General features: G+C 47.4%; 2 protein-coding genes across 2 annotated transcripts in view; one reads left to right on the top strand and one right to left on the bottom strand.

The window, feature by feature from the left end:
- Window positions 1-17197, top strand: part of PFDN1 (prefoldin subunit 1) — a 54527-nt gene extending 37330 nt beyond the window's left edge. The window contains exon 4 of the mRNA XM_081035793.1: window positions 16780-17197. Coding sequence (XP_080891919.1) covers window positions 16780-16863 — 84 coding nt within the window. The 3' untranslated portion in view covers window positions 16864-17197. The remainder of the gene's footprint in view (window positions 1-16779) is intronic.
- Window positions 17198-18541: 1344 nt separating this feature from the next.
- Window positions 18542-23951, bottom strand: part of CYSTM1 (cysteine rich transmembrane module containing 1) — a 68822-nt gene continuing 63412 nt past the window's right edge. The window contains exon 6 of the mRNA XM_081035790.1: window positions 18542-19029. Within this exon, the coding sequence (XP_080891916.1) occupies window positions 18923-19029 (107 nt within the window). The 3' untranslated portion in view covers window positions 18542-18922. The remainder of the gene's footprint in view (window positions 19030-23951) is intronic.

The following is a 23951-nucleotide window of genomic DNA, read 5'->3' as shown; positions in this document are numbered from 1 at the left end:
ATTGCTAGTTGCAGGGGGCGCTGCCGACCATCCCTTGCGGGAGTCGAACCGGCAACCTTGTGGTTGAGCCCACTGGCGCATGTGGGAATCGAAGCAGCAGCCTTCGGAGTTAGGAGCACAGAGCTCCAACTGCCTGAGCCACCGGGCCGGCCCTCAAAAGTAATTTTAAAAGCAAATTGAAAGTTTGGTTTGGGCCCATTAACCTTTGAGATACTATTAGACACCCAAGTAGAGATGTTGACTAGACAGTTGAACAGATGAATCTGGAACTCCAGTCTAGTGAAGTAAAATTGAAAATTGTGAATTACAGTCATAGAACTGGGCCAGGTCACCTAAGGAGAAAAGGTAGCTAGAGAAGGGATGAACGAGGTTCCTGGGCTGTGGCCAAGGGCTCTGCAGCGGGATATAAAACTCTTTACGGAGGTGTGGACAGTGCAGTGAGTCCAGAGAACTGAATGGAGACCACATGCGCAGGCCTCTGCTGAGAACCGGCCAGCTGAAGGGAACACCTGCCTTCGTGGTCCAGGCCTTTGGTTTTGTGGTGGCAGCAGGGGCTGTCAGCTCCATTAGACCTGAGTTGCAAGTGCTTTGTGGCCTTTCCTTACCAGCACTGACCCCGGGCAGGCCCCTTTTGCTGAGCGAAGCAGGTTTGTTCCCTCGGGGAGGGAAGGGAAGAAAAGATAGAGGCTGATATCAAGATAGGCTCAGAGCTGAGCCCTCTGTCTGTGGGACCACATTGCAGGGAGGGGTTGAATACAGTTCATTTAGAGCACAGGAGAAAGGGAACCCTGCTATATATCTGTGATACCTAGAGTAAAATTTGACGTAAGTGGGTACATGGGTGAAAGCAAACATGCCGACTCGTTTTGAAGATTAAACATTCCCTGAAGGGATTTTATAATGACTAGTACCTTCACTGTCCCTATATACGCTCACACATAGATTGTACTTTCCTGCTTTCTTTCAGCATGTACTAATAGAAGCTTTGACGCTTAGAATAGTTTTTGAACTCATCTTAAAAATCCTTAGCAAGTATTAGGGTCTGCTTTTCTTTGATATGCATGATATAATGCTGTGGCATAATTAAAAATATGAATTCTGGAATCAAAACGAATATGAATTTGAACTCTGGCTCTGCCACTTACTCCCACTTGGGTAAATTACTTAGTATCTCGAAACCTAAATATCCTCTGCTGTAAAACAACGTTTTGATAGACAGAGAATAAATGTTTATCTCCTGCCTAAGTATGGAGCCAACTGAAAGTCAGGCAGATTGATAAAAACATTGTGAGATATTTTACCTTTATTACTGGTAAAGATTAGGTTGAAGGCTGTGGCTTAGGTGTGCAGCAAAAACAATGGTTTTGAAAACCGGTCCAGAATCAGGCACACAAACTAGATGAACTTACCCAGTAAATGTAGAAGCGTGGGGCAACCACAGGTCTCTCTCTGCAGAAGCAGGTAGAGCCTGTCAAACTCAGGGAAATGTGTACTCTCTGCATGCAGGAGATCCTGGAAGTAGAAGGAGCTGAGCCACAGTTCTTTTTCCCCAAACACGCCAATCAGAAAAGCCACCAGTCTCCCTAAGAGTAGATTGCGGAGGCCAGGACTGTAGCTAATTAAAACTCAGGAGAATGAGCATTTCTCCCTTACAATAAGCACCTACATACTTTGTAAAATAATATGGGTAAATCACTTGATACTTTGCCTGGCACACAGTAAACAGTGGGTAAGTGCAGGATTTTGTTATTTGCATATGGTGGATGCTCAGTAGCTCTTTACAGATTAAGCATATCGCCACCAAGTGTTTCTAAGGTAAAGTTGTATGTGTGTTTTTTAATTTGGGGAAAAAAGTAAAGATACACAAAATGTACAAAGCTAATTTAACGAACCTGTGAACTCACCACCCAGATAACGAATGTTAACATTTTGTAACATTTACTCTTACTTTGATTTGTTTTTTACAAAAATAAAACAATGCTCATGAAAATGAAGCCTCCTTTGTAACCCCGCGCCCAGCCCTGCCTCAGTCTCATTCCCATTCACCAGCAGCAACTACTAACAGGTATTTGGTGTGTAGCTGCCCGTTCCGTATTTCATAGCATCTTATATTCACATGGCATCATGTTGTTCATGTCTTTCAATAACCTGCTTTTTTTGAGCTCTCCCCACACTAATAAATGTATGTAGTTCATTCATTTAATTGCTGTAAGGTACGCTATAAGAATGTGTAACTTTCTAGATTTTATTCAAAGGACCCATTGTTGATAGCTTCAGTATACACCCTGTTAGTGTGGCCAACGGGCTGGTGCCTCCTTCCACATGTAGCATAAATACAGCCATTGGCAGGATTAATCGATGGCCTTACGTATGCAAGTGCCAGCAGGTTAGTGATATCCTTTGCTCGTATTTCCTAAGAGCTGGGGATTCTGTGGTGAAGTCATCATAAACTTGGCAGCCTCTGCCTGTGTTTTAGAAATGGAGACCATGTGTGCTTCACAGAGCCAGAACCATAATCAGGGAAGAAGAGGGCGATCCGAGTGGAAACCGGGGCTCCGGATTCTAGATGCCAACCACTATTATCATTCAGTTTTACTCTGAAAGAAACGGGGATTCCTAGTCTGTGGTTAGATACTCCCAGTAGCTGGGCCTTCTAATATTAGTGGTCCTTTTCTTATAAAATGATAAGGTCCCCAAACACCTACTCTTTTAGGAAAGAGATTATCAGTGGTTTCTAAGTGGCCTCGCATCTGGAAATTGAAGAAAGGGCAAAATGAAAACCATTCCTTGAATCATGTTTGCAAAGAGAAGTGTGCCAAGTGCTCTTTTATTACTCCAGGGTCATTATAAACTTAATTGGTATTATGTCAGCTACTTAGATCAGAGCCAATAGCATATTAAACTCCATTCTGTTTGTACTAGTTCCATGGTAACTTGGGTGGATATGGAGTTGGGACAAGTGGCAGCTGTGACGTCTGGTCTATAGAGTGATTTCATCATGATATGAGCCGTGCATCATCCTGGATGGAGAAATGTCACTGGGTGATGTGACCTGACCTCTCAGTGTCCTTCCAAACACTCAGAACAATGAGAGCAGAGACTCTGGGTTGCTTGTTTGACTTGGAGGTTTAGCTTAGAGTTAGAGAACAGGTAACTGTAAGTTTTCCTTTCTCTTAATGAAAAGAAAGCGAGGTTTGTGCCCGCTTTAGAAATAGGCCTTTGACGTTGGAGTGTGTTTGTCGCTCTCCAGTTCTGCCCTCTGCTGACCTGTCCACATCAGCCCAGGAGCTGCCGGTGACTCACGCGTCTGCCGGTCGTGGCTTTGAGCTCTTGCTTGTTTTCACTGTCTCCAGGTCCTTTTATGGGCTTCCGGTTGCCCTATCTCTATTTTTTTAGTTGTGTAAATATGTTACTCGATTGGAAAGTAATACTGTGATCACACAGAAGTTTCCTTACCCTTGTTTGTCCATTGGCTTTCCCAGAGTACGCTATTAACTCATTAATCTGAATATTTAGTGCTTCTGCTGATAACATGAAAGTTAATTTTCAGAAATTAATATGTCATCTTATTTTACTCTGGCCAGTTCGTGTGTGTTACTCTTAAGTGTTTGGGTGGAGTAAAGACTGATTTGCTGTGAAAAAAATTCGTTAGAAACTTGCCTTGCCATGCCTGTTTTTAAAACACATGGATTTCATCTCCGATGTTTTCTCCTTGTGATGCGGCATTTTGAGAGCACTAGGAATTTTTTACAATTTTTAATTGAGGTAAAATTCACAATGCTGTGCAACCATCACCACTGTCTGATTCTAGAACATTTTTATCACCCCCAAAAGAAACCCCGTACCCATTAAGAAATCATTGTCCATTTCCTTTCCCCCAGCACCTGGCAACCATTAATCTGTTTTTTGTCTCTATAGATTTGCCTATTTTGGATGTTCATATAAATGGATCATACATATGTGGCTTTTTTATATATATACATAAATTTTATTGGGGAATATTGGGGAACAGTGTGTTTCTCCAGGGCCCATCAGCTCCAAGTCGTTGCCCTTCAATCTAGTTGTGGAGGGCGCAGCCCACCATCCCATATGGGAATCAAACCGGTAACCCTGTTGTTCAGGGCTCGCTCTCTAACCAGCTGAGCCATCCGGCTGCCAAGTGTGGCTTTTTGTGTCTGGCTTCTTGTACTTAATGATTTCAAGGTTCATTTATGTCATACTCTAGCATGTATCGACCCTTCATTCCTGTTTATAGTGGAATAATATTCCATTATATGGATATACCACATTTTGTTTATCTACTCATCAGTTGATGGACATTTGGGTTGTTTCTACTTTTGGGCTATTATGAATAATCCTGCTATGAACATTCACAAGTTTTCATTTGAACACCTGTTTTCATTTCTCTTGGATATATATCTAGGAGTAGAATTGCTCGGTCATATGGTAATTTTATCTTTTAACTTCTTGAGTAACTGCCAGACTGTTTTCCACAGCAGCTGCCTCATTTTACATTCCCACCAGCAGTATATGAGGGTTCTCATTTCTCCACATCTTTGCCAGCACTTACTTTCCATTTTTGACGATAGCCATTGTAGTGGGTATAACTAGGATCTCGCTGTGGTTTTTATTTGCATTTCCCTAATTAAGGAGGTTGAGCATCTTTTCTTATGCTATTGGCCATTAATGTATCTTATTTGGAGAAATGTCTGTTCAAGTCCTTTACTCCTTTTTAAATTGGGTCATTGATCTTTTTGCTGTTGAATTGTAAGAAAAGAGAAATTGCTGACTTGCTTGGAGTAGAGAATAGGATGGTAGTGACTTAAGGCTTTTGCCACACATACCTGCATGCTAGTCTTGCCCCCACACTTGCGTCATTTACACCTCCACTTCCAAGAATGCAAGGTGTTGCCCTTACTTCCTCTCTCAGGAGGCACACCCTATATACCTACCCCTCTACCGTGCCTACAGGCCAAACTCCACAATAACCACGGTTAATTTGATCCTCTTGCTCTTCTTGTAAGATTAGGGCAAACTGAAGACAAACTGAAATAGTAAAACTTAATTTTATTTGCTCATTTGGAAGACTAGTAAAATTTTAATAGCCCTTACTGACTTGGCATTCTGATCCTGGAAAAGCAGAAGAAAACTAATGTATATTGGGAAACTTTTTACAAGATTTCTTTATGTATGTACTGTGTACATTTATTTTTCACGTATGATGGAACTTAGGAAAGTATTCTGTCTGGGATGTAAATTTTAGGCTTTGTTTGTGTTAGAAAGGAATCAAAGACCCCAGGTTGTGACCCTGATAGTGGCCTATGTACCCTTCTCATCTCTTAGTTCCTGAAACAGACCAATACTTGTCATGTTTACTGTGACATTAGTACGCTTATACTGCACACAATTCATAGCTGGGGCATTTTGTGGTCTCTGAGGTATATTCTCTGTGCCTTTTTATTTCCTGAATGAAGCATTTCAGCCCTTCTAATCATTTCCTTGAACATAATTATACTGACACTTCTACAACCATATGTTGGACCTGCGCAAAGCCCAGTGTCTCATTGAGGACCAGGAGGTAAGATTATTAGGTTGGTGCAAAAGTAATTGTATTTGAAAAGGTTAAAAATTGCAAAAACTGCAATTACTTTTGCACCAGCCTAATATTTGTCCTGACACTGCTGTACGTGTGCTCTTGAGGCTCATCTGTCACAATTAAAATATCAGGTAATATTCCTTCATGGAGTTTTAGGGTTGGGTCTCAAAGAGCCCTAGGCTTTTCAGTTGGGAGATATCCTAGAGGCCACTTGATGTAGCACTCCCCTTCTCTGCTCCCAACTACTTCTAATGTGTTGTCATCATTCCTATTTGAACACATCCAGTGATTTCTAGTGGTTTCATCCTTTGTCCTGAACTACTCTTCTCTTGGTTTCTATGACATGGTTTCTATGACATAGTTTCTCTCCTTTTTTAGTATTATTTGTTGGTTCCTCCTCTTCTTTTCAATCTTACTAAATGTTGACTTTCTACAAAACTTACTCTGTTCTTTCTTTTTTTTTTTTTTATTAAAGATTTTATTGGGGAACAGTGTGTACTTCCTGGACTTTTTTTTCCAAGTCAAGTTGTTGTCCTTTCAGTGTTAGTTGTAGAGGGCGCAGCTCAGCTCCAGGGCCAGTTGCCATTGCTAATTGCAGGGGGCGCTGCCCACCATCCCTTGCGGGACTCGAGGAATTGAACTGGTAACCTTGTGGTTGAGAGCCCACTGGCCCGTGTGGGAATCGAACCGGCAGCTTTCGGAGTTAGGAGCATGGGGCTCTAACCACCTGAGCCACCGGGCCGGTCCCTGTTCTTTCTTAAGGAATGTCAACCTTCTCATGGCTTCAAGTATTACCTGTATGCAAAATTATATTTCTAGCCCAGACTTCTATGAACTTCAGACAATCTAGTTTTCTCATATTTCAGTTGGATGTCTTATAGGTACCTCAAACTCAGAATGTCTAAAACTGAACTCATAATATTCCTTTCCAGACCCGATCCTCGTGGGAGTTATTCTTGACCTCACCCTTCCCACCCCCACTTCTAATATCTAATGAGGGTTAAGGTGAAGGACTTGCTGAAGTCCTCCTGTTGATTTCTAAGACACTGTCAACTCTTTCTAACGCTATTGTATTGGCTTCCTAATAGGTTTCTCAATATTCACATGTGTATTCTCTAGTCCAGTGTTTCCCAACCTTTTTTATATCACAGCACCCAAAAAATAGTGTTTCCATGATTCACTGGGGTAAGTGCACAAAGGGAGCTTAAGGTTGGAGGGAACTGTCAGGGCGCTTTGGCTGAACCCTGAACCCAGTCAGCCACTCAGAGACTAAAGGGATCAGTATCTTGGGCACATCGGTTAACTATTCATGACTCACTGGGCATTCTGTTAGAAGCTCTGCTCTAACTCATTCTCTATGTTGTAGCCAGAGTGGTCTTTTGTTTTCAGTGAAAATTTTATTTTTGTCACCCCTGCTTACAATGCGGTAGTTTTCCATTATTTTTAAGATAAATCTTAAATCTTTAATGTGGCTGAAGACCCTACGTGATCTGACTCATCCTTACCAGCCTCATACTTTGTATTTATTCTTTCTCATATAGTTATCCTTCCTCCCCATCCCACCTCTGTACTTCAGCCTCACTGGTTGTCATTCACTTCTCAGACATACCTCTGTTTGATCTTTTCACATGTTGCTCCATTTGCCTGGAATTGCTCTCTCCCCCACTCTAACCTCTCCACTTAACCTCATCCTTCAAATCTAGTTCAAAAGTGCTTCTGTGATTTCCTTGATTATGCCAGGTGTTTCCTCTATTAGACACTGTGCTTCTCCTTCAGAGTCCTTATTACACTGGCAGTTAAATGGCATGTGCCCTGCAACAGTGTACAGATTTGTTTAATCTGTATGCAGAACATATCATATAAAAAACTGGGCTAGATTCTAAGGACGGGTGAAAATTGGAATAAATATCAATAATTTAAGATATTCAGATGACACCATCTTACTGGTAGAAAATAGCAATGATTTGAAATGACTCCTGATGAAAGTAAAAGAGGAAAGTGCCAAATCAGGACTGCGTTTGAACGTCAAGAAGACAAAAGTCATGACTACAGAAGAAATACACAACTTTAACATAGACATTGAAGATACCAAAATTGTTGAAAATTTTGCTGACCTTGGTTCAGTCACCAATTCAGATGGAGACTACAGCCAAGAAATCAAGAGAAGCCTGAGACTTGGAAGGGCAGCGATGGAAGAAAAAGGAACGATCACTCCGAGCAGAGATGACCGTGCGAGACCGCGGCTAAGATCACTCACAACCTCGTATTCCAAAATACTCCCGGGATGTACAGATGCGAAAGCTGGACAGGGAAGAAGGCTGATAGGAAAAACAAATGGATTCATTTGAAGAATGGTGTTGGAGGAGAGCTCTATGGCTACCCTGACCTGCCTGAAAGATGAACAGGTGGGTCCTAGAGCAAACTAAGCCTGAAACATCCCTGGAGCAAAAATGGCAGAATAAAGCTGTCCTGCTTGGGGCACATCATGAGATGGCAGGCTTCTTTGGAAAAGACAGTAATGCAGGGAAAGAGAAGGCAGCAGGAAAAGAGGAAGACCGCCTATGGGATGGACTGACTCCATGAAAGAAGCCGTAGGCACAAGTCTACGGGCGCTGAGCAGGGCTGTGAGGACAGGACACTGTGGACGTCACTCATTCGTAGGCTCGCCAGGAGTCAGGCGCGGACTCAACGGCATGTAACACATGGAGTTTGAAAAGAACAAAAGAATCAGCCTGGCTTCTTTTTTTTTTGTTTGTTTTGTTTCTGTGGTTTTTAAGTTGAGCAATGGGATGAGTGCTATTCACTGAGCTGGAGAAGACTGGGAGGGGAGGGGGTGACATAAATCAGTTGTGTTTGTGTTAGGCAAGTTGGGGTTTGACATCCAGGAGGATATGTTTTATAAGCAATTGGATGTGTTAATCTGGAATGAAGGGGAGGTCAGGGTTGGATATAATAAATTTGGAAGTCATAATAATGCTTACAGCTATGAGGCTAGATGAGAGTTTCTAAGAGAAAGTGTAGATGGGGCAAAGAGAAGTTCCAGAACAGTGGTATCATAACGGCTAAGAGAAGAAAGTACTTGAAGCATGGTGCTGAATGCTGTTGATGAGTAAGAATGGGTTGAGTAAGAAGAGTAGAGAAGTAACCACTGCTTTAGGCAATGGAGAGATCACTGGTGACCTGAATCCCAGGCAGTTTAATAGAGTAGATGGATACATAATTGGAGAGGTCTGACGAGCAGGTGGGAGGCAAGGGAGTGGAGGCAGCTACCAAGAATCAGTGGTTCAAGAAGTTTTGCTAAGAAGAGGAGGAGAGAAAGAGGGCATTACCTACAGGGGAATGTGAGGTCAAGAAAGTGTTTTTTAAAAATGATTTACTCACCAAGGAGCTTGCAGAGAAATAAATTGAAGAGAAAGAAGATTAAGAAAAAGGATAACTGTGGGAGTGAAATTTTTGAGGTGACTGCGGATGGAATCAATGCACAAGTGGAAGGGTTATGTTCTGACAGAAGCAGGGACACTATCCATGTTATCAATAGGGAAAGGAGAGTGTATGTATGGGTGTAGGTCGGGTAGTAGATCTGGTAGTGGGAAGAAGAGAGAATTCTCAGTAGACTGCTTGTATTTTCTCAGTGAGCTAGGGATGAGAGGAAAGACTCTAGGAGATTTAAGGAGAGCAAGATATGAAATAATTACTTGGGAGAGCAGACAACATATTACAAAAGTTTAATAGAATTTCCAGACAGTGTTGAGTGCCCATTTGAGATTCATGGTCCTGAATTTAAAGTGAAACCATTCAGCACAATTAAGTGTTTTTCTCCAGCAACATTCGCTGTTTAGAGGTTGGTAGGCAGTTGGATTTAACTTGGGTTGGCATTTAGCCCAGCAAGGACAACAGAGGGAGAGGGGCAAAGGAGGCAAGGTGTTTACAAGGGGGATGAATGCGTATAAATGGACTGTGGAAGCTAAGCTGGGGAGCGGGGAATGGGCCGTGGAAGCATAATGGACAGTGAACCACTGAGTCAGCGGTGAGGAAGTGGGAGAAGTGCTGGCGAGAGAGTTAATCAGGTAGAAGTGACTTGAAAAAATAGGAGGGAGTGCTGGTGAGATTGCAATCTCGGAGGCAGTGCCTTTACTGGTGTTGACAAGGTCTAGTCTAGGGTGTGACCACGGGCTGGGTCAGCTGAGGTGGGATAAAAAGTGTGAGGGGAAAGGAAGGCGTGGGATTAATGGATCACCTGCATACTTGTTGAGTGGTGCAGCAGTGGTAGGAAGACAGTGAGCCATCAATGAATGAGGGACAGTCCCCAAGGACATTGCAACAAGGAGGGGGGAAGAGGATGGTAAACCGTGATGCCACAAACTTCAACAACCAGTATTTTTAGAGGGGAAAAAAGGAGGAAAAGTGGTTTGGCAGTTGGCTGAAGGAAGGAAGGAGAGAAGGAAGGAAGGAAGGAAGGAAGGAAGGAGGGAGTAAAGAAAGGATAGAGGGATGGGTGGATGGAAATTTATATCTCTATTAGGTAGCTTTCATTGAAAATTAAAAATTTCTAAAATCTCTAACTGCTGGACTCACTTCTACCTTTTAAGACTCCCTCTTTTGTAAGAGCAGAGGTTGGCAAACAATAGCCTGCTGGCCAGATCCTGCGTGCTGCCTGTTTCTGTGTTAGAACATAGCCATCCCCATTCATTGACACCGCACCCATTTGTTTGCACTTTGTCTGCTGCTGTGTTTGCCCTACAGTGGCAGAGGAGAGTAGTGGTGACAGAGACAACCCCACAACGCCTAAGATATTTGCTATCTGATCCTTTATAGAAAAAGTTTGCTGACTCCCACTTTTAAACAGTGACTCTCAAATTTGAGTGTGCCTTGGAATCACCTGGAGGGCTGTGAAAACACAGACTGCGGCTCCACTGCTAGAATTGCTGATGCAGTGGGTCTGAATTGGGGCCCATGGTTGTGCCTTGCTAACAAGTTCCCAGGTGTTGCTGACGCTGCAGAAATTTCCAGGGACCTCACTTTAAGAGCCGCTGCTTTAGATATTTAAGGTAGTGGTCAGGTTCCTTCTCCCCTTAATCTTCTCTGAGCCACATGTCCCTACCTACTTCCGCTGCTTATCACTTGACATGATTTACTGGGTTGTCTCATCCCTTTTAAGCCTGGTGCCCACAGTTGTCATGATTCTGTGGATGAAGCCCGATCAGCGCTGTACGCATCGGACACTTGCCCCTCCAGGCTCTGCGCTTACCTGTGAGCTTACTTTCTACTTTCTTTCCCAGGTTGTCTGATGGACTGGGCTGTCTCTAGGATTTAAGTGAAGCTGATGTGTTAGGGAGAGCAAGAGTAGGTAGAGATCACCTAAACCCTAGGGGGACTAAGGCGTTAACACCGTTGTTTGGAGTAAATAATATGCTCCCCCACCTCCCATCCCCCGCTCCAGCCTGTGTGTCTCTGCTATGAAGTGCAGGTTTCCTGGGCAGAATGAGCATCTGCTCATAGGTGGGACCGAGAGTCTGACCCCTTATTGCAGCAGGGTCAGAGTCTCGTAGCAGATAAAGAACACCTGGGAGAAAAACAAGGCCAGTCAGCTGCACCACGTCTTTCAGCAGAGGAACCTCTGAAAGATGCTGTGAAAACAGTTTCTAAAAGATGCAGAGACAGGAACCCCTTCTTAGATTTCTCTTTACTCTCCTACTCCATGCCTAAAATTGCTTTTTCTTTCTTTGAGCTTGTCTGCCAGTCATACATAGTTCAGAAGTTACCTGATAGCCTAGTTATGTCCTTAATGGCGAAGCGGATGTACCTGGGTCAGTTCACAGGTTGACATGTGTCCTTGGATCAGTTGTCTCTTAGCTTTAAACTCCCGGTGGGACTTGGCCTGCCTGGCCTGCCCCTGGTGAGTGTTCCCTGGCCATTCGGGCCATCTCTGCACTCTGCGCCTACTTGCCACAGCTCTGCCCATCTCTGTCTCATTTCCCTTTCTGATTTCTCTCACTGCCCCCTCATTGCCTTTCTTTTGTTTTCTCTTCCTCCTCGTGTTTCCTGGCCTTCATCACATTTTACACCTTATCTGCCAAGACATGCCTCTTCGGCCCCCAGTGAATTCTTGGCCTCTTGCTAAACTTCCCCATTGTGGGCAGCTGGCACCCCGTGGCCATTTCACAGTTCTGCAAACTGAGAAACACTAGAATCAGTGAGACTCGGTGGTTTTTAATTTGGAAGTCCTGGGAGAGACAGTGAGGCGGTGTTCTTTGTCTCAGGTTTTTTGATTGATAATAGAGCTTGACGTTGGCAGTGGTCTGCAAAAGCTGAGGATTCAGCAAAGGAAGAAATGCATGGCCAGGGTAGGTCAAGCTCACGGTTAGAAACATGGGACTCAGCGCAGAGGGTCTTTGAGCACAGAGCTCACAGAACATCAGGGACAAAGGAACCAAGACTGTGTGCCTTGTAGGCTGGATTGGAGGCAGGGGACAGGCCAGGGCTGCTTTGATCCGCCACATCTCCCCTCGTCCCTGAGCTCCATTATACCTATCTTATTTATTTTGTCTTTAATACAAGAGTTCACTTGAAGAGTTACGTGATTAAAGAGAAATGGGTGAGTGGGGTCACTATTATTGTCCAGATGCTCATTTTCCAAATGGGGAAGTAGAGGGTGAGAGGGGAACACTATTTTCTGTACCCCAAGAGATGACAAACAGGAAAAATACTAATTTAGGGAAAGAAAGAAGACAAAGTTCCTGAGCAAAGAAAAAAAGTTTGTAGAGATAGGGTCACAAGATGAATTAGCTCAGAGTCTGAGAGATTGTGTCATGTCAGAAAAGTTCTAGGGACTTGAGCCTCTTTTCTTCCGTGAGAGGAGAAGACTGAAACAAATGCCAGCCCCTCAGTCTGACTCCCAGAAAGAAGAACCTCAGACTGATGAGCAATAAGTCCAACAATGTCATTTCTCTGGCCATGCTGAGCCCCACAGGAAATCTCAGAATTTCACGTCAGAAGCCTCACAAAAATGTCACTGCACCCAGAACTCTGTGGTTTGATGCTAGTAGAGAATTTCCTAGGGAGAGAGTTCTGAGGGAGATTGCTCTGCAAGACAGAAAAAGGCAGCAGTAAGGCCACAAATGCCTTCCTGGGAGCCTGGTGGAAGTTTTGGGTTTAAAATGCCCCCTGGGGTTAACACAGCATAATCCTCTCGTAGCTCAGAGCCCTGACATTGAGTAGTTGCTCCAGGCTTTCCAACTTCAAGCTGGGGGACATTGGGATGGTTTGTTCTGTAGTTTTACAAGTTGGCCTGAGAAGGCATAAGGGCCTGGCCCTTAAGACCTGAGCAAGGCTTTGATGTCCCCATTGGGCTCAGTGAGGTTTGAGTTTTAAACCTGTGTATATCCAGGGGTGGTAGAGGTTAGAGGGCAGTGCCCAAAACTGCAAACCATTTGAAGGAAAATGGTCATTTTCTGCCTTTGCTTCCTCTGGTGGGTGTTCCTCATTCATTCAGTTTAGGAGGGAAAACTAAAAAGGAGTAGGGTGTTTACAAGTAAATCAGTAAGGCATCATTTCCCATAATACATGCACTTTTTCCCCAACAAGTATTAGTTCCTATTTTGTACCAGCCATTCTTCTGGACACTGGGACTCTATCAGGGAACAGAACAAAGCCCTGCCCTTGTTGACCTTTTCTTGTAAGGGAAGACACACAGATAAATACTGCTTCCGGTGGTGATCAGTGCTCTGGAGGAAAATCAGGCTGAGGAGAATAGGAAGTATGGAGCTGCATGTAGTCAAGGCCTTTCCCAGAAGGTGACGTTTGAGAAAGGCCCGAAGGAAGTGAGGGAGCAAGTAATGTGGATATCTGGGCAAGAGAGTTCTTACACAGAGGGAGCCAAAGTGCAAAGGCCAGCAGGAGCATGGCAAGTGGACCTGAGGGGCAGCTCGGAGGCCAGTGTGGCTGGAGCTGAATAAGTGAGAGGAAGTGTGGGCGGGGAGGTCAGAGTCAGCTGAGAGCAAGACTACCTGGCTTTTTGAAAAGGCTGTGCCTTTTCTTTTGAGTGAGATGGGAAGCCATTGGAGGGTTTTAAGTGTCAAAAGGTGACTCTGGCTACTGGTTGGAGAAGAAACTGAAGGTTGGGTCAAGGGCAGAAGAGAGCCCACTTACAAGGTTATTCATTAAGGTCAGATTCTGTATACATTTTGAGACAGTGCTAACATGCTTTGTTGGTTGGTTGGATGTCAGATGTGAAAGAAGTCAAGAATGACGCCAAAGTTTTTGTCTTGAGCAATTGCAAGAATGGAGTTGTCATTTACAGAAATGGGGAAGACTAGGTCCACAGAATTTCTGGTTTGAGTAGGTTTTAGGAAGAAACTGTGGCGATCCAAGGAAGAAGACGATTGACTTAATCATTAGTTCCTTAATTTTCTCCATCCTCTCTGACAGTAATTCATATTTGGGTCAATTCTACCGCAATTTCGAGGGCAGAAGTGTGATCTTGTCGTGTTAACTTTCAGGGATCCTTAGCCAGGTCTACACTTCAGTGTGGTCAGAGGCTGTGGGCCCAGAAGAGCTTTGGGGTAGATTCTGTCTCCGCGGGCATCCCTCATTTCAGGTGCTGTGTTAGTTTCCTAGGGCTGCATAACTAACTACCACACAGTGGGTGGTTTAAGACAAGAGAAATCTATTCTCTCACAGTTTTGGAGGCCAGGACCCTGCTCCCTCAGAAGGGTCTAGGGAAGAATCCCTCCTTTCTCCTCAGAGCTTCTGGTGGTTGCTGACCATCCTTGGCCTTCCTTGTCGAAGCACGGCCTTCTCCTTGTGTCTGTGTGTCCCTTTGTCTTCATGTGACTTGCTTATAAGGACGCTAACCATTGGCTTCAGGGCCCAACCTAATCCAGTATGAGCTCATCTTAACTTGGCTACATCTGCAAAGACCCTATTTCCAAATTAGGTCACATTCGCTGCTGCCAGGAGTTAGGACTTCAGTTTATCTTTTTATGAGACATAATTCAAGCCATAACAGAAGCTTTGGTCCGTGTTCGATTATGCGGGTCTTTTGGGCTTAGACGTTTTTGAGGATGAGACAGGACCTATGGAAATACAGTTTGAAAACAGGTCCTTCTGTACTAGGGATGCCCCATCTGTTGGGATGAAAACTTTATCCAGCAAGTTTATTTAAACTAGAGATTTAAATACAGACAAGTTCATTTTCCATTATTTTTTGGAAACTTGAAGACTAGGACATGTGTTGGTAAGATCATGAAAAAATCATGTTAACTGGAAGTGGAAGATAGAAGGAAGAGACATAGAATGAAGAATTTTAAAGATAAGAATTACTTTGATTTTGATCCTGAATTAGATTTGAATTGATACTGAATTTGAGTGTCCAGAGGCCTGGGCAGTAGATAGAAGAGCTCTCGCTTATGTTCCAAGTTTGTGGTTTTGCCAGCGAGGGCAGCAAGTTGGCAGAGAGGGCATGCAGCAGACCTGGGTCCCCGAGCCCTGGCCCACTCCTGCGGGAGGGAGCATAACCCTGCTGGCTCCACTAGCCTTTTCCTTCGGCTCCCACAGCGCTGGGTGCTATATTGTACTTGGCTATCTAGCTGCTGCTCCCCTTCTGTGCAACACCCAGGATATGTACATGCTTCAGTGGTGCGTCAGGAGTTAGCAGTATTTCCCTTTTCTGAATTTATCACAAGTAGCGTCAAAGGGTTGTTTATCACAGGAAGTTTAAGTCCCCACTCTGATACCACAATGATAGGACTCTGTCAGGTTTAGCGGGGTAATTAAACAAAATCCTTTGGAAACAATATATATTTATGGCTGTTGAACTCTGAGGCTCACTAGTTTTTATGGCGCCCCTGTTGTTTTGTAAGGAGTTGTGCGCAGGTTGGACAGATGGGAGATGAGTAGAGATGTATATGGCTCTTTCTAGCGTACAGGAAATTTGAAGTTAAAAGACAAACAGGAATCAGAGGTTCACATAAGAACTGCTACAGATGTGTGGGTGCCACGGCATTTGGCACCTACAGGAAAGAGTCTCCAGGTATCACTTAGGAGAGCGGGAGAAGCTGGAGACAGGGTTATGTAGAGAGGTTTAGGTGCGGGCCTCAAGCGACAGAGGCGTTCGTTTTTATTTTCCCCTTTGCAGTGGTTGGGGATAGTTCCCAAGCAAGGCCCGTCAGACCAGGCTGCTCACCGGTCGTCTGCCCCAGCCTTTCCCTGGCTTCCCCGGGGTCTTCTGGGCATTTCAGCTGCTCTGGTGAAGGGGTAGGAGTGAGAGGAGGGCACTGGCTGTGCCTGGCTGCCCGGCCCAGGGCTCTGCATTGCTGGCTCTAGTGTGGCTCAGTCACACGCACCCTGTGGGATTATTTTGAGTATTCCTCAAAAAGGGAGACTTCATTTCATGTCTGTTAAGTGGGAATGCAGCCACAACTATGTCCTCAGGGCAGGAACCAGTGGGGAAGCCACCATACTTCTGGGGTGACCACAGGGCCAGTAATGTACAGACATCATTTCCTTTGACTAATCTTCTGTAATCCTGGTCCAGATGTGGCTTCTGAAAGTAAAGTTCTTTGTCTAAGTTGAGATTTTTAATTTAGGACCCAGATGGGGTAGGGAGGTAAACTTCCAAAAGGTCTGCTTTCCTCAGTGTGTCACTGTCCTGGACTCCTGGCAGGCAGCAGTTTCATTAGAAAAGCAGATTCCGTCGTGACTCATCTGCCTTGCTCGGTGAGACGTGTGATAGAACTTGTTAGTACTCAACGAACCCTGTCGTCTCGCTGGACAGAGCAGAGGGTACACTGTCCATTCGGCAGCAGTGGTGGCTACGGGACCTGGCCCGTGCCATGGAAAACCTTGAGAGACAGTCTGCTATGGGGCCAGAGCTTTGTCCTGGAATTTCCTGGTCTTTGTCTCTGTAACTTCATATATCCAGACGCCTGTTTTTAGAGTCTACTTCCTTCTAGGGGAAGAGAGCGCCTGCCTTCCACAGCACTTCTGCTTCTGTACCAAACCACCTCCTCCCACTGGGTCAGGGATCGGGGGAGCACTCTGGGCAGGTGTGTGTACCTGGCTCGCAATTGACAATATGCTTCTAGAAGTCATTGGTCACAGAGAATCCATGACCATTGGGCATAACAACCACATCTGCCACCTCGGCCCGTTCACCGTAACCCTTGTTTCTTTCTCCATCGCAGCAGAAAAAATCCTACCTGGAGCGGAGCGTGAAGGAAGCTGAGGACAACATCCGGGAGATGCTGATGGCGCGAAGGGCACAGTAGGAAGCCTCGGGGAAGCTTGTCCTCCTGATTCCTCCCATTCCTGGCAAGGGTGAGCGGCCTGTGTGGGGCAGCGGCCTTGATTCTGGCCAATGGACGTTTTCTCGGGATCGTCTGGTAACCCTATATGTTCTCCATCACCATGAGCCCCTTTCAGATCCTAACCCTATATTTTTTATCCTGGCTCTGCCTGCCACCTGTGCCCAGGACGATCCTCTCCCCTGGGGGTGTCTTGAACTCCCAGGAGAGGGAAGGTGGGAGCCAGGACCGATTAGGGGAGCTCTGCCCAACCCCCTATGAGCTATGCTGCTCTGACCAATAAAAGGCATCTGTGCCACTCTGTGTCTGCGGTTCTTGAGCCGACGGATGAAAACAGGAGGCCAGAGGGGCAGAAGCTGTTTCCACTTCAGCTCCTCCCTGTCTGTCTCCGGGACCATGGCCCTGCTCCTGCATCGAAGCCTTCCCCTTTCCTTTCCCCCCTTTCTGTTCCTTCGAGTAAACCCCGCAATCCCAGAGCCTCCATGTGATGTGCAGATAAGGAAGAAAGGAGACCAGGGCATAGCTGAATGTAAGTGATCAGGACAGCAGTTCCGCGGTGGCAGGCAGTCTGCCTAAAGCTTCCTTTCCCACTTCCTCCCAAACATTCAGTACTCAGCCAGCAGCACCTCCAAGACTGTCTCCCTGTGGCCAATGTCATAGGTGCCTGCTACAATCCCGAGGCCTCCTGGAGGCCGGGGGACGGTGGTGTGCTAGAGCTGGCTTCTGCTGACTCGGGAGAACCAGTTATTCAATATGTAGGAATTTTGTTGCAAGCCAGTTGTTCAACACAGCCATTACTAAAACTTAAATTATGTAACTTTACGATTAAATCATATTAAAAACAAGGACAATAGATATTTAAAATTTACCCCTTCGCAATTACTAGATCTGGTCCTGATCTGTGTTTTTGAGGGTAACAGTTTGTTGTGTCAGGATGGTGGAAATACTGTCTAACGGGGCACCGCTGCGCTTTCTTCCCAGCGTTCAGGACATCGTGGTAGTTTGAAATCAGCTGTGGAGGGACCAGTTACTCCACAGATATCAGGTGATGCTACAAAATCACGGCTTTTTGTTTGTTTTTAAGAGAGCCCGCTGGTAGTTAAGTATCTGCAGCTTTTCTGGGCTGACTGGGCAGGCTGGCTGAGGGCAAGTCGGACTCGCTGCTGTGGCAGCTCAGCGCCACCCTGTGGCCCAAGCTGAGATGGGTGGCCTGACTGACTCCTTTGTATTACATGACAGCTCTTTTCTCTCTGTGTATGGAGGGGGCGGAGGTGTTGGGCGCAGACAGCAAGAAAAGAAAGCTTTGGGTCTGGCTGCCCGCTGACTGGGGGCTCCCGCTCTCCTTCCCGAGCAGGAGGCCCCAGTTACCAAGAGGCCCTCTCCTAGACTCTGGGTGAACTCAGGTATGGCCCCATGGTGAGCCCACCTCGGAGTGGGACTAGGGCGAGATGCTAGCTCAGCGAGGGCCCCATGACCTGGCTGAAGGACACCCAGCCTCGGGTTCTGCTTTCCTAATAGCACCCACAGTGCTTATGCAGCAGCCAGAATGGAAAGGTAAGTGGCCCCCTCATCATATACTGGACAGCGGCTACTAGCTGAGGACCCCGGGACTTAGGTTTTTATCTGGAATAATTCAGACAGTTGAGGTTTAGACAAATTTATTGAAACATCCAGGGTGTTAGCAAAGAAATCATTCCATGGTATGTTACATTATGCTACTACCTTGAATGTATAATTTAAAAATTATAAATATATACTTCATAAGCCTTTGGCCAAAAAAAACAAAAACAAAAGGAGTGTCATTTAGCACATTTGTGAAAGGCCAATAAGAAATGGATTTCGAACATTAGAAAGATCAAGTCACTGAATTAAACAGCAGCAACCCCTACTAAATCTAGAACCCCACTGTATTGAACGTAGAAGTGTCCGTGCAGAGCTAGTCATTTATTTCAGCAATCAGAAGAGATGGGGTGGGTACACCTGAGGCGGCAGCGGAGCTGGCAGGACAGCAGGGTCGGGCTGGTCAGGTGAGCATGTCCCAGAGACAGCAACAACACAGGGCAGTCCAGCAGGCTGTGAGGCAGGAGGATGGGCCCAAGTCATCCCTTCTTTGGTCTTCCACCACATACACTGGAGGAGAGAGAGGCTGAGAGTGAACTGGCACAAACCCTGGGCCCTACAGAGCCCGCGCATCCCAGACCAAGGGAGGGTTACAGCACCGAAAGCCACCAAGTGACGGGTGCAGCCTTTCTGCCTGCCGCTGAGCTCCTCAGCTACTTTCCCTGCTTCTCCTAGGGACACTCACCCCTAGGGAACCTGTATAGTTGCCTCGCACCACGGCAGCCAGAGTAAGTGAGGAGTGCCCATTGCTGTCTGAGCAGAGCTGGCTAACCCAGCTTGGTTTATTAACCACGCAGCACCTTGTCCCGGGCCCTACAGAGGACTGGGTGGGGGCGTTTTCTCAGACACAGCTAAGCCATCTCCCAAGACTGAAAGAATAACCAAACTCTCCTAAAAGGGGGCTTTAGGCCCTCAAAGAATAACCAAGAATCGTAGTTTTTTTGTACCTGGGCAATACACAGTATCAGAATGTGCCCCAACCTCTAAACTTTCACACCAAGCAGTGGGAGGCAGGGATGAAAACCTGGTCACGTGGGACGGATGGCTGGAGCCTGACACTCTTGCTTTTCCTCAGAATTGAGTTGGAAATCTGAGCCCTGCCAGGACTAAGTGCTCTATTAATTTGAGTGCAAAACAAATCCACAGGTCAAGAAGGACCCCAACTACTCTTCACTCATCAGCTTACTTGTGGGCGACATCAGCCTCTTCCTCAAGGACATACTTAACATGGCTGATGGTCAACCGTGGCCTCAGAGACTCTGTGGCCACTTTTAAGAAACTTTCAAAACAACCATCATGAAACTCAGTTACAGGCAGTAAGGATTTTAAACTCTTCGAAAGTTCATGAACACATGAATCTTATCAATTGAACCAGTCCTTTGGCAGTCTTCTTTCAGTTCTGTTTTTGTGTATCTATTTTTATACCTCCTCTCTCTGGAGCCTGGAATCGCCGGGTTAGTAGTGAGCTTCCCAAGTTCTCCCATTGTATCCACTGCCCTCCACAGAGACTTCCCCTTCCTTCTCTCTGGGCACAGGTTTGAGCTCAGCTGCTTTCTTTTGCCCCACTCAGTAACAGGCAGAGTTGTTCTGGGTCTGGGAGCCAAGACTCAGCAGGGAAGCCTAGTCCAAGGAGAAGACAACTGCGTAGTATTCTGAGGCCCGATAAGGTACGTTATTACCTGATTTAGTTCTAACAATAACCTCGAGCTGCATATCACCACCATTCCTATTTCACAGGTAAGGAACTCCAGGCTTCCAGAGGTTCAGTAGCTTGTTTCAGCCCACATGACCGGGCAGGATCTGGACCCAGGCCTTTGGCAAGCCAGTCGTGCCCAGGCCCACCCAGGATAGAGAAGGGACCAGGAAGAAATGGGCTCCAGGACAGTCCTCTGTCACACCGGCCAGAGTCCACCCCACCCACTGAAGGCCTGGGCCCTCCAGACGCTGGGGTCACTGCAGCAGGAACGCCTCAGGCAGGGTGTCATCGGCCCAAGTCCCCAGTCTCTCCTCATCCCGCATGGGCAGCAAAACCGAGGACACAATTGGCTGCAGACCCCCGAATAATCCCTTCCTGTATCCTCCCGGCTGGAGCACTGGCTCTGCTGCCCCTGGGACAGAAAGGCCCCCTCCCTGCCGGCACTAGATCCAGGCCTGCTTGATCCAGGCCTAAGGCGCAGCCCGAGGTTGGGGGGGCTATGTGAGAGGTGCTCCCGTAACAGGGCCACTCAGTCGTCACGACCCTGTGGTACGGGTATCGGGATACCTGTCTCCTTATCGCTTCCCTTCCTGTCAGAACCACTGAACCTCAGGCAGCTTAGTCGGGAAACAAAAATATCCCTGTCTTGCATCTCTTATCACCTTTCTCCTTTAGTCCAGTTTGTCCTTGCCAGGGCGTATTTCACATGACACAGTCCGAAACCTGGGGCAATAGGGACTTTGAGCTCATTACTCCCACACAGGTGCCTGCAGAGGTTAGTCAGTCAGTCTGGCTACAGACCAGGGGATTTCAGACAGAGGCCACCTCAGCCGTGACGGCTCGTTCGTGCTGGACATGCCTTCGAAACCCCAGTCAGTTATTTCCTGGGGGACCAAGTCTTCCAAAGCCCTATGACTTTTTCCTTTCCAATAGCTGAGGACAGAATCTCTGCCCCCAAACTGGTGAGAAGATGGGGGGTGGAGGGGTAGGTCTGGAGGTAAGAGTGACTTGTGCTTTCCTTGCTTTTCAGTCACCCACAGCGGGGTGACTGGCCCAGGAGAAAGCACTGAGGACAGCCTCACAGCCCCTCAGGGCGCCCACCGTGGGGCGCAGAGGAGGACGGCCTCACAGCCCCTCACGGCGCCCACCGTGGGGCGCAGAGGACGACGGCCTCACAGCCCCTCACGGCGCCCACCGTGGGGCGCAGAGGAGGGCGGCCTCACAGCCCCTCACGGCGCCCACCGTGGGGCGCAGAGATGGCGCAGTTCACAACTGTATCTTCCTACCGTGTTTCCCAAAAACTAAGACCGGGTCTTATATTAATTTTTGCTCCAAAAGATACATTCGGGCATGTTTTCAGGTGATGTCTTATTTTTTCATGTACAACAATCTACATTTATTCAAATACAGTCATGTCATCTTCTGGAACATCATCATCATGTACTAAATACGCCCATCTGGCTGGCGTCTTAACCGGGGCGTATTTTCAGGAAACACGGTAGATGCCCTCCCTACCTGCAGGGTCAGAGGTCCTGCCCAAGCTGCACGGCTCCGTCGGCCCCAGGATACCACCCCACCCCGGGGCCATCGCTCACCTTTCACTTCACCACCTGTCCCATCTCTGCCACCCAGTGGGTGAATCTGAGAGCTCCTACACTGCTCATGCTGCCTGAGTCCGGGCATGTCACCCTCCCCGGGTACTTGAAGGGGACCTGTGTGCACTGAAGCTTCACTCGCAGTCCTGGTTACCGGCAGGAGCTGAGGCAGAGGGGATCCCAGTGGGTGACGCCCACCAGGGTCTGCCTGGTCACTGGCCTCTTCCGGCAAGCAGGGCATAAACGGGCAGAACCGTGGTTATGTAAGATGGGTGAACAGTATACAAAAACTAGACCATCTCTGCAACTCTTCTGTAAGTCTAAACTTATTTCAAAATAAAAGGTTTAAAAAGAGGGAAAAGAGAAGGGGCCGAAGAGCAATGGGTGAGGGTGAGCAGGCCCTGCCTTTCAGGGCCTTTCACCCAGGTGGGGAGAGTTCTCCTGCTGCTCAGGTTGAGCTCCTTCTTGGAGATCAAGTGCCCGCCCTGTGGCCAGCCTGGGGCCAGGGGCAGGGCATCACAGCTGGGTTTATATACACACCAGCCAAAAGGTCCACCCTCCTGTTTGCTGTCTAGCGTCTCATGTCTCAGTAGCCAAGACCACCCTAATCAGCCAGTGCGAGGTACTTGTGCCCTGGCCCCAGGCACACAGGGACTCTATTCCCAGAATACTACAGTTGAATTGGAGATCAGGTCCAGGGGACCCTTTACCGGCTTGTCTCTCTTGCCCGCAAATAGACCTTTGGCACCAGCCCTCACTGTTGTCAGCCTTAGCCCACGGTACAGCCTGCTGAGGAGCCGGTACTCAGAGCTTTGCCTCATGAATCCAAGTGCAGCAGAGAGACTGGCGGCGGGGAAAGGGGCTGGGGAAGTGCAGGGAGGGGTGTAGGAGCTACAGGTGTGACCCAGAGGCCCCGCCAGTCAGAAAGGCTCTGGCAGAGGAAGACAGATGGGAGATGCTTGGAGGCATACAGCCCCCTGTGCCCAGCTGCCTGCCAACCAGGCCCTGGGGTCTTCTCCAGGCCCAGCAGCCCACTATAGCCTAGCCCACCAGACACATCAGCCAGCAGTCCCGAGGCCCAGGGGTGCCATTCACAAAACCTGGTCTGGCCCGGCAATGGGCCACTGGAGTTCCACCCAGGGGCCAGGGCAGAGATGACTTGCAAGAAATGTGAGCAGAGGCCTTCTTAGCTGAAGGCTCCAATTCCTCAGTCAGCCCTTTCCTGGAATCTGAAACCTTTACTTGCTCAGCTCAGACAGTTTTAATGATTAATCAGGTGCTGGTAATGGACCCTTATTAGGCCCTTGTATCTGTACATAGTTATAACGCAGGAGGGCTAATAATGAGAAGCAAACAAAAGGCCTGGGCCTCCTAGAGAGTTCTGAGACGTTCTTGCTCCAGGAATTAGGAAGCCACCTTGGCCTGTCACAGCCCTCCCAGTGATGGCATCCAGGGCTGCCCTTCATTTCCTAAGACCACCACAGCCACGCACCTTCTAGGAAGCACCCAGATGACAGCGTTGCAGAGGCAGCAGGCCTGTAGCCTGCTCACCCAGCTGCCTCAGCCCACCTTGAGCATCTAGGCCAACAGAAGCAGCCCAGCCTCCCCGGACGTATCAGAGGATGCTGGGACAGCCCTCCCGCTGCTCAGACCGAGAGGCAGGAAGGGAGGGGAAATCTTGAAGCATTTGGGAACTAAGTAGGATCTCAAGATCACGGCCGGGCAGGTCCTGTCCCTTCCATACCGGCCAGAGGAGGGCGCACAACTGGCTGAAGACTCTTCAGCTTTCGCGGGACGTGCATGTGCAGTGGGGTCATTTTATTACCCATCTCCCTGGTCAGAAAAGATGTCCTAAAGGCAGTGCCACTGTGTCACCTGCTCATCTGGTAAGTATGTCGAGGGGGAGAGCGATGGGAGAAAGGGTAGCCAGGAACAGAGGCGACTGAGAGAGTGTAGTTTTCTCTCAGGAGGCGAGGCAGTTTTCTCTCTGGGGAGGAGAGGCAGGAGAGCTCAGGGAACCTTCCGCTGTCCTCTTCCTCCACAGGGAGGCGGGAGGTGGCACAGCCTCGGCCCAGTTCTGCAGCAGCCGCTGCCTATGCCTGCCAAGTTCGGGGCCTCCCGGGCCTCCCGGGACAGGCCTG

This window comes from Rhinolophus hipposideros (genome assembly GCF_964194185.1).
Source record: "Rhinolophus hipposideros genome assembly, chromosome: 23".
NCBI lineage: Eukaryota > Metazoa > Chordata > Mammalia > Chiroptera > Rhinolophidae > Rhinolophus > Rhinolophus hipposideros.
Note: the sequence above shows the minus strand (reverse complement) of the source record. Positions and strands in the feature narration are given on the sequence as shown.